Source organism: Dicentrarchus labrax, unplaced genomic scaffold, assembly GCF_905237075.1.
Source record: "Dicentrarchus labrax unplaced genomic scaffold, dlabrax2021, whole genome shotgun sequence".
Classification (NCBI taxonomy): domain Eukaryota; kingdom Metazoa; phylum Chordata; class Actinopteri; family Moronidae; genus Dicentrarchus; species Dicentrarchus labrax.
In genome coordinates, this window is record NW_026136714.1 from 1,613,512 (window position 1) to 1,628,402 (window position 14,891).

A 14,891-nucleotide genomic window follows, 5' to 3' on the forward strand; every position below is an offset into this window, starting at 1 on the left:
GTTCAAACAGCAAAGGCACAGTCATCTTCTGTTTGTTATTGCAGCTGGAGCAGGGGATGGATAAAAGGACAAAATTTGAGGACTATACACTGGACAATACACTTCACACAAGTTCCATACTGTATCAGGATCATTCTGCACAGTGAAACTCAAACAACAGTTTATAAACAGGATCAGCTGAATGGTCAAGCTTCATGCATGTTTGCGACTGTCTCTTGGTGACATTGGGAGCTGTGAGTTCGCCTCTAGGACCCTGGGGAATAAAGGGACATCAGGCTTCGGGGTGTATTTGAGCCATCTGAGCTTGTGTTTGCTCAGGTCTCTGCTTTGTCCCTTTCAAGTTTTACAGACGTGCTATTAATGTTTGGAGGGCAGCTTGCGTGGGAGAGCAGTGGAGGCTGTACAGGCATGTAATATGAAAAAGCCTCCAGTCGCCTCCCTCCTATTAAGGACACAGAAGCCATTGCCTCTGTTTTTTAATAGGAAGGTGCTTCCAGCATATCAAAGATTTGTCTCTTTCTGTTTTATCCACTGTAGAATATAATGGAAAAGTGGGCTTTGGTACTATAGTAGAGGGCTCGTTATTCATCGCAGTTTGAACAATACACATGCTTTGAAGGTTTATTCGGTGGGAAAGTATTGATGGAGCCTACTGCAGGTGGGAGCAAAGCGAACTGGAATTGTATGTAGTGACTGACGTGTTTTTAAGACGACTCTGTTTGAAGCTTTAGTGGGTTAACTTGCCAGATTTTATACTTTGTATTACATATTTATATTGAAAACTGTATAAGGTCACCACCAAACAACATGGCTGGCCCCATTCCTCCTATAGAGAGACACTTATCAAGGTCTTGTCACTTTAGTTAACCCAGTCTGTGTGTCACCGACTCTACAAAAGTCCTGTTTATTCAACACAATTGCCTGCCGAATAGCACCCTAAGTCTGTTATTCAGAAAAATAATGAGTGTTAAAATTCAACTTGACGCCAGGGTTCTTATGAGTTAATTAAACACGTTCAGCAGATTTGAATATTAAGTCTTATTTGCAGAGGTGTTGATTTATCCTTTGAGAAATGTCAAAACTGTCCGTTCAAATAAGTTCAAAATTATCATCAGGGAAACTTTCTGTGAACAAAACTCTCAGACTCGCAGCAGTTTGAGATTCATGATTCATTTGTGAGATCAGACTCAATCTGCACCACACAGCAAATACTGGCATAGTGTTGATTGTTAACACTCACAAAGTTTTTTCTATGGGAGAGAACACTTTTCTGGGGTGTTTAAGGCTCTTAATAACTGGGAAACAATAAAAAGTGATACAACTTTCTAGTGTTTATAATGAAACTGGTGGTTTTGTTTGATATTTGGGGAAATAAGCTCATTCCCTTTGTTGCTGAGAGCACTCTCATGGCCACGCAGTAAATATGAAACTACAACCAGCAGCTGGCTAGTTTCACCTTCACACCTTTACAGAGCCAGGCTTGCCGTTTTCCCCTGTGTCCAGTCTTTAAGCTAAGCTAAGCTAAGCTAAGCAGCTACTGGCTGTAGCTTCAGACAAATATGAAAGCTGTATCGATCTTCTCATCTATCTCTCTGCAAGAAGACGAATAACATTGTTCAGATTGTTGAACAATTCCTTGAACAATACAATCGACCACAGACTTGATAGCTTATAAGTTGTTGTTTGGATTTGTGTATTCTTGTGTGTTGGGGGGCTGTGTTGGTATGTTTATGTATTTGTTGTATTAAAGGACTTCCAACTTTCGACTGCATTATTATCAAGTAGAATCATGCAGCATATGTTATTGCTCTAAACAATTTAAACACAGAACCATAACATAAGGGGCCTAGTGAAAATATGCAAATCAGTCCACACGCACATAAATTCTCTACCTATGACTATATATTCAACCTTCACTGGTTAGTAACAATGTTATTGTAAAGACATGTAAATTTGAGTGCACTCTCTTTCTGAGTTTGCAATGAAAATGAGAATGGGAACATTAGAGCGTCGTGTGTGGCTAAATGCACCTCAGCAGAAGCTACCTCTATCTGTCAAACAGAAGGATGATGTACATTGAAAACACATTCCCTTCCTCGTGGCACTCACATCTATCACCAGTTTATGGCCACTCTCCCCACTCTAGCACATCTCTGCTGTGACATCCATCTATGTCAGCATCCTAACTTGCATATCCAGAGGCCTGTGTTGTTCCTCTGTCCTTTAAGTGTTCATAGCATATTCTTGACAGGTTCCACCATATGTTTTCTCTTCTTATAGAGAGTCGCTGTAGAGGAAGGTCACAAAATTCTTTTTTTGCACAGCGTAATGCTGTTTTACATTATGGGTGAACATGTGACACTTCTGACAAGTGATTCTTCTGATGTGCTACTTCAGGGGACTAAAAAGGCTGTTTCCTTACAAGAGCATGCCTCGGCTATTTTAATGAAGATTCGGTTGGGAGATTACTCAACCATTCAGCTGCCAATACCTCAAGTCAAAAGTGTTTAATTTACATAGCAGAGGTACAATGTGTTTAAATGCTAAGAATGTCTTTTAGCTGCTGAATTTCATGAAATATTTGTATTCATGTTTTCTTCTTGCGGTCTCTGTGAATGTAAATGCAGGTGTATCTGTACATCCTACAGCTACTTCAGCACTACTTTTGGGGGTACATTTTCTCAGCCTTTCTTAATACACAGTGTTGCTGTTCCTCTGTGTGTGAGGAGCAGGTAAATAGGAAAGGATCTAAATGATCCTACGGCAGCGCTACAGCATACTGGAGTAACCCCAACGCGCAGATGCTGCTGCTGCTATTGCTGCTTATCACAGTGCTGCAGTGCAAGGGAGGAGCTGGAATAAGCTCGCAGCAGTAGCTTGTGGCAACTTCCTCCTGTCTCCAGATACTGTGAGGGTTGGTCACACACACTCTGTGTGTTGATATGTTGGTTAATCCTCTTTATTAGTCAATAAAGCCCCATTACATTTACAACTACAAGTCTGCAAACAAGTAACTTTTGTTGGAGAGAAAGAACTCAGAATGTGCACCAAGTATGTTAAATATTAATGCTGGTGTTCTGTTTCTCCAGGATGGTTGTACTTCTCCCTGCTGAAATATGCTCCCTGTTAAGGAAACAGAGAGTGTTAGAGTCACTTTCACGCTGCACCTGAACATAAAAATATTGTGCAGGCACATGCATGAATATAAATTCCACTCATCAGGTTCTCTGTTAACAAAATGAGTAAAAATGAGTTGAAAACCTAACGATTTCTGATGCAACTGCACTGCAAGCAATAGTCAGTCACTCACCTTTGCTTTTACTGACATAGAAACTCATCTTTAACCATCAGAGGGCACTAAAAACCAAGCTCATGCTCTCAGCCATTCAGAGACCATTAGAATCTAAATATCACTGGAATTAAAGCGGATGTATGGACATATGTGAGGGAAATGTAAAAGTGTTTGGTTGTATTTATAACGTCAGAGGTAGATTCGGCTTTAACCAGTCTCCACATTTTGAAGGAACAGTAATAATGAGGTAAGTGTGATGCAATCATGTCCTAATTAGACTTTTTTGCCCTGGTTGAATTTAAAGTGTGATTGTTACAATACATGCCCTCCACCATTCAAGGTCTGACAAAGTTGTGATTTCTTGGATCTCTGTGTAGGAAATCAGCCTTAACTTTGGGTGAAGAATAATAAAGGTATACATTAAATAAAGCAGGGAAATGGGTGGAATTGTGCTGTAGAGAATTATGGAAATTAAGGGGAAGTAGTAGTACTATATCAGTTGACAATGGCCTCCATCATAAGAGAACAATCAGGAAAAGGAAAGGAAAAGTATTCATGTCTATTTTCTATTTCTGAAAAGATTATTATTCTTAAATTTGCATTTGTTTGATCCTTCTTTTAATGACATTTGACACCATACATATCATAAAATTCAACTGAGATGTGGGTAAAGTAACTTCCACACATGTATGCTTCCAATTTCTCTGAACATTTATCCTCCCTAATGGCTGTAAACTTCACTGCGCGTTGACTCTGGGTCAGCATACAATGAAATCCCACATTAGCAGACACTAAATACACCACGTTTGATCATTTCTTCTGACATGACATTCAAACCAACGCAGGGTTAATCCTACCAGCTGCCTACTGGACGTGGCTTCCTGAGCGGATGAACAGTGACAGATGATGAGTTTAGTGCCCTGAGGATTGCGCACAAGACAGTCAGTGATCTGCTAACAGCCGTTTAGCACCGCCGAGTCCGAGCCGCGGCGGCAGACTGGGAGACCGACTCAATCTGGGGGACTTGTTGAGATAATTCGCTTAGAGGGGTAATATTGATCGACACGGAACATTTTCCGACACACACATTCAGCTCAGGACTCCTGAGCGGACACAAAGTGTTCAGGAGCCACATCTCCAGGCTCGTTACGCACAACTTTTACGCACAACCTGCCGATGAACAGAGCTCGATGCGCTGTTCATGTCAGTTGCAGCCGGGACTACACGACCATTTGCACTCCCACAGGTGTGATTATGTTAAGTGTGCGAACTGCAGAAATGGATGAAACGATCCGCTCCACGCTCTGCTGAAACAACACCCGACCACGGACACTGGGAACTTGCCTGGAACAGCGAGCCGCGCCGGGTGCCAAAATGAGCCTTTACTACCAGAGCTGGAGGATCTTACAGATATTCTTTGCAACAATTACAGCAGTTCTCACACAAGGTAAGTGACCTGAGCGTAATTGCCTGTGTGTCGTGTTGTATTTAAATCTAAATTGCCCACCAGGGAGGACTATAAAACCAGCTTATGCCAATGAATTCACCTGAAGCCTTTTGGGACAGTCACTGTTTAAGCATGCATACTGTGTCTACACTGTATTTACTGATAACAGCTGAAAACCAATGAGCTGGGACTGTCCATCTTGTGCACGTTGCTGACAGGAGGTGGGCCTTCACTCAGAATTGCGATGCCAGCAGTAAAACAGCCTTCTGTAGAAGCCTAAATAATATATAAATGTCCTCATTTGTGCCACAAACTTACATCTTACTCCACAGCGATACAGTGTTCCAGTGAGCCTAACATGAGCATATCTGTCTTGCTTGTGGCAAAGGGGGTGTCACAGCAGTGAGTGGGAAATAAAACATTCAGGATGAAATTGGCGAGGAGTAAAAGACTTGATGGTTTTATTACAACTTGAGCCATGCCTTAATGCTCAGTGCTTTGCTTCTCTTTTGGGAAGTATTACTTTCCCTTATGGGTGTCTGCTAGAAAACCCAATTTTCACACACAGTAAGGCAAACAAGAGGCAGACAATCTAAATTCCCAACTTTGTTAAAAAGGAAGGGGAAAAAAGCACATCACAAAGGCATTTACTGTAAAGCCTATAACTGCCTCATAGATGGCTATTTCCAGGGAATGCAGGCTGGCTGATTTGTGTGGATAAGGAGATGACAAAAATGGAGAAATTGTGATAAAACAGATTTTTTAAAGCAGCTTTAAGAGTCTCATTGGACATAGCAATCCCTACCAATCACTGCGCAAGCTTAAGCCTCTCTCTCTTTCTCTCTCTCTCTCTCTCTCTCTCTCTCTCTCTCTCTCTCTCCTTATCTTTTCCACCCTCTCACAGGCCATCAGAGCATTACAAGCTCTATGATGAGCACTACATCATCTCTGTGTGTTTATATAAAGCACTTCCTAAAGCATGTATGATGCGAACATGCTGTCAGGAGTGCTTTGAGTGGACAGTGAGATTTCACTGATAAAGAGTGTTGGAGTCTTTACATTTATCCTGGAGTGTGCATATGAGCTGGCCCGTTATGCAGCTCTACTGTTGTCAGCACATAATTCACTGTCATGACATGAAATGAATGGCACAACAACAAATCAGCAATAGTTTTGACCTCAGAACATAAATATGAAAGTGTTTTCACACTCTATATCTGCTGGTTTTGGTTACATTTAATGCATTGTGTTCATAGCAACAACCCTATAGTTTGAGAGCATAAGTTCAGGAAGTTAACTTGAAATCTATGTGAGTTTTCATTTAATTGGGACCACAATACTCCCAATTAGGTGCTTGTAGACACCATATTACAGCACTGCTTATATTTAATAACATATAATATGCCTCCCAGACCTTTTTGAATCACTGTTTTCCCACTTTCTAGATGACCTTTGAAAATTAACCACAATGTTGAGATACTTTAACTTTTCGAAACTTTTTTTAAGAAGTCCTATAAGTACTAACAGCTTGTGTTTCCTCTGTTCTAAGTTGCTTTTGAGCTCCAGAAATAAGTGTTTAGTGTCTAAGGCTACGTTCACACTGCAAACCTTACCCTGAAGTTCCACCAGTCATGGCTTTGTGACGCCACGTCTCCTCCGTGGTTTGGCCCTGCGATCGGTGGAGCGTCTTCAGAGTGTGTTGCCTGCCTGACACTGTTTACTTGTGCATTTTGTCCTTTAAAAGGACTATCCTCCTGTATTTTATTTTAAAAATTGACCAGATTCTCTATGCTGTTTCCGTACGAAGTATTTTATGTGGAGCAGAACAGTGAGCATTGCCTACAACGGGTGTGATTAGCTCCGCTGACCTCGGGTCTGACCCGAGACGTGTTGCTCCTGTGTCCGGTGTAATTTTCAGGGTTAGTGCTTAGTTCTGATTAATTGCTCAGATGCAATTTTTAAAATTTTACTGTTGCCAGTATCAGATCCCAGTGTGAACAGGTCATGGCTCTGAACTGAACAACATTTATAAGTGGATGTGCAGTGGAAGCCAGCGAATTCATGAGCTGACAATAACGAGGATGTGAAGCAGTGACTGCAAACCTTACCTCTGTGTGGGTGTGGGTGTGTGTGTGTGTGTGTGTGTGTGTGTGTGTGTGTGTGTGTGTGTGTGTGGATGTGGAGTTGGAGTAAGCACAGACTGGTTAGATTTCAACCCCTCAAGTTTTGTCACCCCAAATACTCTCACACCTCACTGTCCCTCCTCTGACTACCTCTATCACAGCTGACTGACTTCCTCCAGCACAGAATTGTGACGAATGTCAAACTAGAGTGACGTAAAAGTCACATGAATTCGGATTTGGCTGTTCTCACTGGTTGCATTGCAGAAGATCAGACCCATATCTGATTTGGACCACATATGAAAGTGGCCCGAGTCAGAAGTGAAAAGCTCAGATTCCATTCCAAAAAACTGATCTGAGGCACAAATGAACAAAAACAAAAATCGGGTTACAGCCATTTTTGCCTGCAGTGTGAATGTCTCACAAAAGACCAAATCTTTGTATTTAAGGACCTATTCATCTGATCCTAATGAGACTTTTTAGTGCTTTATTAAGAGGAGATGTTTTGGAAAGGTCAGCCAGTGAAAAGATAAAAACACACAGTGCTAACATCAGTTGTAAGACAGAGAATGTTTTCTGCTGCAGGAGCTTAATTAGTGTCATTAGCATCTGATCTATTACCAACACATTTTTAAAGCCCCCCTCCAGTCAAAAATCAGTTTTTCTTCATGATCCTGCAGTGTGATGTTTGAATGATGTATGTGTAGAGTTTGACACTAGAAGGATGTTTTCACATCCATCTGCTGAAAGTGGAAAATCTCTCTCATTGAAAATCAGATTTTAAGGGGCAGGACCTATGAGCATGATTTGTTACATCATTAGTAGTTTGGAAGTCAAACATGATCCAGTGTGCAACTTATACAAGTGAGATATAGAAACTGGAAGCCCCCAGTGCACATACACTGAGAACTGACTTCACAGTGAAGTAGGAGACATCTCGTGTCCAGCAGGAAAACTTTAGAAATGAACAACATTTGCATATTCATAGATTCTGGAATTTTTAATGAGGTAGAAGGAGTAGATTACTTTTTTGGAAAAAATACATATCAGACACGCATTATTGTTACAGGCAGACATAAATGTCTGGAGGGGATCTTTAAATATGTAGAATCAGTGCTAGATATGTGACCAATAATGCTAACATACATTTCTCTCAAAATGGCGTGAAAGAAAAACTTTGAGACCCAAACAGCTTTCAATATCTCAATTTCTGATTAAAATGCAGACATCCATTGTTGTCTTCTGTGATGCTATTGGGAGTCAACTCACTTCTGCAAGCTGTTTTGCACATATGGTAAAAGTCATTACTGCACATTAGAATTCAGAGTGGTTGCTCAGGCTTTGTGCATTTTAATAGAATAATACAAAGATTGATTACAACAGGAGAAATGATGCTAAAGCACACTGGAAATAAGTTAGCAGACATGCCTGTGAAAAGGTTTTATTACGGAGCCTTCAGACAAACTGTAGGGCAAAATCTAGCTCATTAGGTACAACAATGTTTTTATTAAAACTGGTGATGAGGAACGTTATTTTGAATTGAAGCCGCAAGTCTTAATCCCTAAGTAAACCTTGTAGTTACTGAGATACAGCACACAAAAAATCTTACTGTACTGTACTTTCCATTTTTGTTTTAGTGCATGACAGTAAAGCTCTTATTGGACTGTTCTTGCTTCGTACAAGTGGCCAAACTAAAAACACAGCACAACAGAGGGATATTGTACACATGAAAAGCTATTTCAAAAAGCCACATATCCATTTTGGAAAGAAAATCCCTTCCTGAAGTTCATTTTCGGCTCTCACTCGGGGGTACAGTGGTTTTAGCTTTATATGATGTGTAAAGAAAACAACCCCTGAATCTAATTTCATACAGGAAGCATTTTCATTTGGACACAGAGTTGCATGAAGAACAAAGATTTGATTAACAACATGTGATTTAAACCCTGGCATAAAGAGTGTTCTATTTTTTCCCCCCTCACAGAAGGCACTTAACCTACATACAGTAGAGAAAAAAAAAAAATAATTCACCAGTGCAAGGCATTGAACAGCCTGCAGGAGAGCAGTCTTGGAGAAGGTGGCTTTTAGAGGCGGCTGCGTGGCAACACTGATGCTTTCTGACTCAGCCAAGGAGGGAGAGAAGCTCAGGGTCTTCAAAATGAGTGATTTGAGAGGGAACAGCTGGTACAGCGGATTTGCTCTCATGTTTATCAGTTGAGGGCAGGACTCATCATGATGAGAGGACCACAGAAGCAGAGTTTTGCTCACACTGGCTACTTGTTAAATATCTGAAATATTGGCAAAGGAAGAGGATGCCTCTCTTAGCCAGCCATGAATCATAAACAAACAGTGCCTGCAAAGTCTGCTACCATATTCACAAATAGATTATGTGCTATGTATGCTACGTTTAAATGGCGTCCGATGGGTTTTGTGAAATGAAAAGCATGTGAAATAACAAGGAGAGCACAGATGACCCATCAAACCCAACTGTAAAGGGATGAGCTTGCATGTGAAGTACTTTGTTGCTACATTGGCGGTGCATTCTCCCTCCTGGAGCCAGTGAGCCAGTTTATACTCACTCCAGCCGAAGCCACTGCCAGCTCTGGTATTAAACAGCACATCTGTCACTGTGGCCACTGGTAGGCTAAGCCAGGACAGCCCGGTTCCCAGCTCCAGTCTCTTCTGTGCAGTGTGTCGCCCACTCGGTGAACATGACTGACACTCCTCTCTGTGTGTGAAAGTCAGAAAAAAAAAAGAAAAGAAAAAGTATGCTGTTGTCTTCCTCCGAGGGCTGTCGGGTTGACATGGTTGTGACACATACAGTATAGTTGTTGCTGGGTGAACTGTCAGACCATCTCGACAGGCCTACTTTGCCGGGGTGGAAGAGTGAGGATGAAAAGCAGATGACAGACGGACTCGTCAAATGCCAGCAACCATGAGGGACGTGACGACTGATAGACAAGCTTCAAGTCTTCTTCAATAAATAACAATTAATAATTCAGGGACAGACAGCCCTCTGTCTGGCATCGTCTGTCATCATTGCACAAATACATCTTACACAAGTGTATATCGAGATATGATCTCTCCTGTTAGTTTTGGTATACTTGTGGGATGATGATTTGTTATGGAAGTCCATTTCCGCCAATGTGACATGGATTCTGTAAGTCATTATAATGAGAAACTTTCTTTAAATATTCATTTATAATCTCAAAATATTGATTTAATATCTTGTAAAATAAGAACGTTTCTCATTATATTGAGATAATAAGTCATTATTTTGAGATACTAAGTCAAAATATTGAGAAAGATCCTCATTATTTTGAGATACTCATTCTCATTATAATGACTTACAGGATCATTTTGTTTTTTCGTCACATTGGCAGATATAGGCTTCCATAATTTGAGGTCTGAGATACTAAAGCTGTTTTCCACTATCCAATACCATGCTAATGCAGCTTCTTCGATTTTAATATAATCTGCAGAGTAAACATCAGTGTGTTTTTGTCCTTAATTTCACCAAGTAGGGCAATTAGCCCGATAAACAGCGTATACTCGGGTCAGCTGCCGTAATCTTCATAATTCTATCAGAATGGACGTTTAATGAGGACACGTGATGGCCGAGTGACCTCTGCCTCTGCTCGTTTCCACTGAGGCAAACACACTCACCATTAAGCTTTTAAACCAGATCAGAGAATATTTATGCTGTTGGTTTGTTTTTGCTCACTCATATAAAAAGGTCACTTTATGCACACGTGATGAGTATTTAACAGTCAGCCAGTAATCCTCGTAATAACTACTGCTCTACTGTCCAACGCAAAGCAACTCATGCATAACTTGGTCAATAATATAGTTTTTTAGATGCATTTCTGTTTTAATTTGCATAATATTTTAATCAGAATCTGGCCTCGTCGTCTTTTAGCTCACATGTTGATGCTTTAGCCATGTTTTTCGTGTTTTTTTTTTTTCGTGGGGGATCTGCTGGGTTTTCACAGCCTGCTGACGATCTGAAAAGCCATTTTAATCCCAGTTTTTGATGGCTGATTTTAACCTTGTGCCAGATGTATCAGAGCCTACCTTTCCTCGCCATATAGAGAAAGCAGGTCAGCCACAAGGGAGGTGGAACTGGGGCAGTGGAAGGGAACTATGGAAAAAAAAAATTGGAAAAAAAGAGAAAATATTATAAAAAAGAATGGGTCCCAACTAGCTCAGGTTTAAAAGTATATTGCATAAGAAATTAGTATTTTTTTGTACATTATCTTTCTGTGAGATGATGATCTACCTAAATATTATTTAGGTTCTGTATAAAAACTATTATTAGAGGCAGAAAGGGGTCCACTTTTGGCTACAGGTAGGCTCGTCTGACTTTTTTGGGAGAGCAGCGTATTACTTTGTCATGTTGTGAGAGAGGCGCGTCTAGAGAAATATTCATTGGGTGTTCAGAGGGTGGCATGGAGACAGAGATCTCACACTGTCGGCCCAGGGGCCATTTCCGGCCCTCCACCCCCTCCCTCCGGCCCAGTAATTTTTTTTTTTGCAAATCTTCCAAATACTTGTAACTGTCACTTCAGTCTATGTAGAAAAATGTAGCCATAACAGATCACTTAATTATGTATGTTAATTTACTTAAAAAAACCAAAACTGTTTTATGTTAAAATGAATCTCAATTAAACAAACAAAAAACAAATCAAACTTGGTTGGCCAGGCATTTTTTAAGGGGCAGCCGCCACCCCATGCCACCCCTCTAGATCCGCCCCTGCAGTGGATGGCCTTGTTTTTTTTAAAATGTGAAGTGGAGTGTGAAGTAAAACATAAGGTACAAGCCCCACTCACAACACCAATCTTTTTTGTACAGTCCCTTAGCAAAGACACGGGGTTCAGCTGCTGCTCTCTCCCAGCAGTTGCTGTTGTAATTTACATTATTTCACCTACGGCTCTATACAGTAATGTTAGGGTTAAGCTTAGAGGCCGTTTAGTGTAATACCTTGATGCCCCACTCAGTTGATTAGTTGGCTTCGGTGACTTTTGTGCTGGAACGCTGCTGGTATTTTTCTCTCAGACGTGGAGTAAATGAATTCCTTACCCCTGTTTTTGTTTCAAATAGAATTCTAGTTGCTTTCCCATGGCTTTATATTGTCATTCTCTATTTCTGTCTTACAGATTTGAGCAGTAAAGAGCTGTCAGACAGTAAGAGCCCAGTGCCCAGTGCCTTCTTGCCAGTCAACTACGAGGTGCGAGATGCCGACTACCTCTTCCTGAAGGAGGCTGGGCAGGACTTCATGAGGAACTCCAGCATGCAGAGTCACACGCAGCCCTTTGTTATCTTAAGAGCCAGCCGCCAGCCAGCTGTCAACGCCAGCTACGGCACTATGTCCACAGAGCAGCTTGTGCCTCTAGACCTGGTCCAGTCTGTGCAGCTCTTCAACGCTCCAGAGGTCTTTACCTTTAACTGGAAAATCCAGGCCTTCATGCTGACGCCTCGGGTTTTCTCCTCTAAGCCCAAAGTGCGGGTGCTGTTCTATGTTGCGGGAAGAGATTGGGGCAGGGGAGAAGCAACCGTGGATGAGCTACCGTGCGTGACAGTGTACGCCTTCTGGCAGACCCAGGAAGTGAGGGGTTCCTGCGCCATGGGAGGCGAAAGGGGGACCTGCATGGCCGAGCTGGCTCCTCCGCCTGGATGGTTTGCTCCGGGGTCAGAGGGCACCAGCAGGGAGAGGCAGGACCCGTCTGCTGGGAACCCTGTGGAGCTGTACTACCAGGCACAGCCCAAAGTGAATGGGAAGTGTAATTCTGTAGATGGGAGTCGTTGGAGTGACGCACAGCAGCAGGCAGAGTATGTTCCCATCACTCCCATGCAGAGGATCGGCAGCGTGCGTCTTCTGCAGGTGCCTAAAGGAATGGCAACACTTTCTCGACTCAAGCTTGGAAATGCCATCGTCATACGGACGTCCTCCAAACCCCTGAAGAAGACCGACATCGCCACCTTCTACGTACTCATGGCCAGCTCCGCTCAGCTGACCAACTTCACTCTCAGGTAAATTTTCTGTTGCCTCCCAGCTTGCAGAAGCCTGATGGCGGCGGATGGTTTGTTGGTAACTGTCACCTCAGAAGGTGATGAATCATCTGTCTATCAAAGGTGAACTTCAACCAATCAGATCAATGAACCATAAAACGTAGTCAAAATCTTAAACCAATGTTGTCTTTCACGTGCAGTTCTGATGCTAACAACATCTGAGCTAACCTCTATGGTAGCCACCATTGTAGTTTAATGAACAGTGTCACACCTACACTGTAATGCAATACTCAAAAAAAAAAGTTGAAATGGATATTTAAGTAATGCAAACTCAATTTTGTAAGTTGAAAAAAGATTCTTGATTCAGCAGCTTTTACTAGTAAAGTGACACCAAGTTAAAGAAAAACATCATAAGACAAGTCTACACACAACATTACATCAATGTACTGTGCCTCATTAATAATTAATAGGCCTAATTAAATGGATATAATGTCAAAATATATTTCAAGGGAATATGTAAAAATGTCTAATTTAAACAGTGAATGTCTTTGTTGTTTGTCTTTGTTCCTTAGTTTTCTTTAAAGGTTATCAGTCTGACTAAACTCGTACTACGTGCCCATATTACTGTAACAGAGTAAATAAAGTGAAACGGACTGAAAATAAAAGGAGGAAAAGACGAGTGAGTTGTCCTGCGTGTCCTTTGAAGTAAACCAGGCGGTTTTCTTGACATGCACTTTGGAATATATCAGCCTTGTGTCTCCTTATTGACAGAATAAGAAACCAAAAAGACAACACTTTGTTTTTTTATATCTATATTTGTTATCCTGAAGCTTCTGTTTTACACATTTTCCTCTAGACCTTTTGTGTGAAGCCCCAACCTTAAAGTTCAAACTGCACACACTAGGTGACATACTGCCATCGCTTCAAAGGGCTCTGCAGTGTCCAAGTCTAAATTAATTAGTCAATAAGGATTCCATACAGGAATCTGTTCACTAACAGTATTAGTCCTCTTCTCTAATTCTTGCACAAATCCTGCACCATCACAAATAAGGGAATATTGGAGGAAATGAGATTTAGCATGGATTAAGGCATTTCTCTGAAAATTTGATATGTTAACAGTCTTTCCGGGAACTGTGGTAGATTATTTGAAGTAAATTAGAAAAATACATGCGAGTGAGCACACCCTGATGACATTAAGGGCTGTTTCAAGAGCGGTAGTCATCAAGGTTGACATGGATCAAATGAACTCACATGCAGTGCGGCTTGTGACTCATTACTGCTCTGCTCTAAAGGGTATTGCTCTGGATCTGAGATATAGCTATATAACACAGGTCCCACAGATAGCTATTGAATGCATGAAGAACACAGGGATTATCAGCGTAGCTCAATTTCATTTGAGGCTCTGTTCTCGTTTTGCAAAATGTTCCTGTTTGGCTGCTGATGAGAGCAATTGGAGCCATCATGAAGCAACAGTTTATCCCCTGGAGGTCTCTCTGACATGTCACATCTCTGACATAGAGCCTCATTTATTACAGATAAGTTTAAAGAAATGCACTTCCTCTGGAGGAAAAATACAAAACGGACATCTTAAAGAAAAACAAGTCTGTTCTCATGACTTTCTCCCCCAAGATGTCATTCTGTTTTTCTCTTTCTTCAAGGTAAAATTATTGAACATGGGAGATTGGCAGCTCAAAACTGCATTTGAATTAAATGCCTCCATCTTGCTCTCACCGTTTCATTGATGGCTTTCATGGTCATCTGCAGCGTAATACCTTTTTTATTATCATCATCCAGACGGAGATCAAACAGAACCACGTTGCAGCATGGCTAGATTTGTCGAGGTTAGCTGTCAGAGCAGACAAGTAGAGATTTACTCTAACTTGATTAGAGGCTGATTTTTGTATTATTATTCTAGACATTATCTTCTTTACTCCAAGCTGGTGAGTAATGGACTGTCAGGAGGCGTAAAATCCATTTTCCTGGCATGTCTCAGTTATTCATTTGTTCTGTGTGTAGATTTGTGGT

General features: G+C 41.3%; 1 protein-coding gene across 1 annotated transcript in view; it reads left to right on the plus strand.

Moving 5' to 3' along the window:
- Positions 1–4,226: 4,226 nt before the first annotated feature.
- LOC127375620 (transmembrane protein 132D) overlaps positions 4,227–14,891 on the plus strand; it is a 36,550-nt gene continuing 25,885 nt past the window's right edge. The window contains exons 1-2 of the mRNA XM_051421687.1: positions 4,227–4,739; positions 12,014–12,887. Coding sequence (XP_051277647.1) covers positions 4,667–4,739; positions 12,014–12,887 — 947 coding nt within the window. The 5' untranslated portion in view covers positions 4,227–4,666. The remainder of the gene's footprint in view (positions 4,740–12,013; positions 12,888–14,891) is intronic.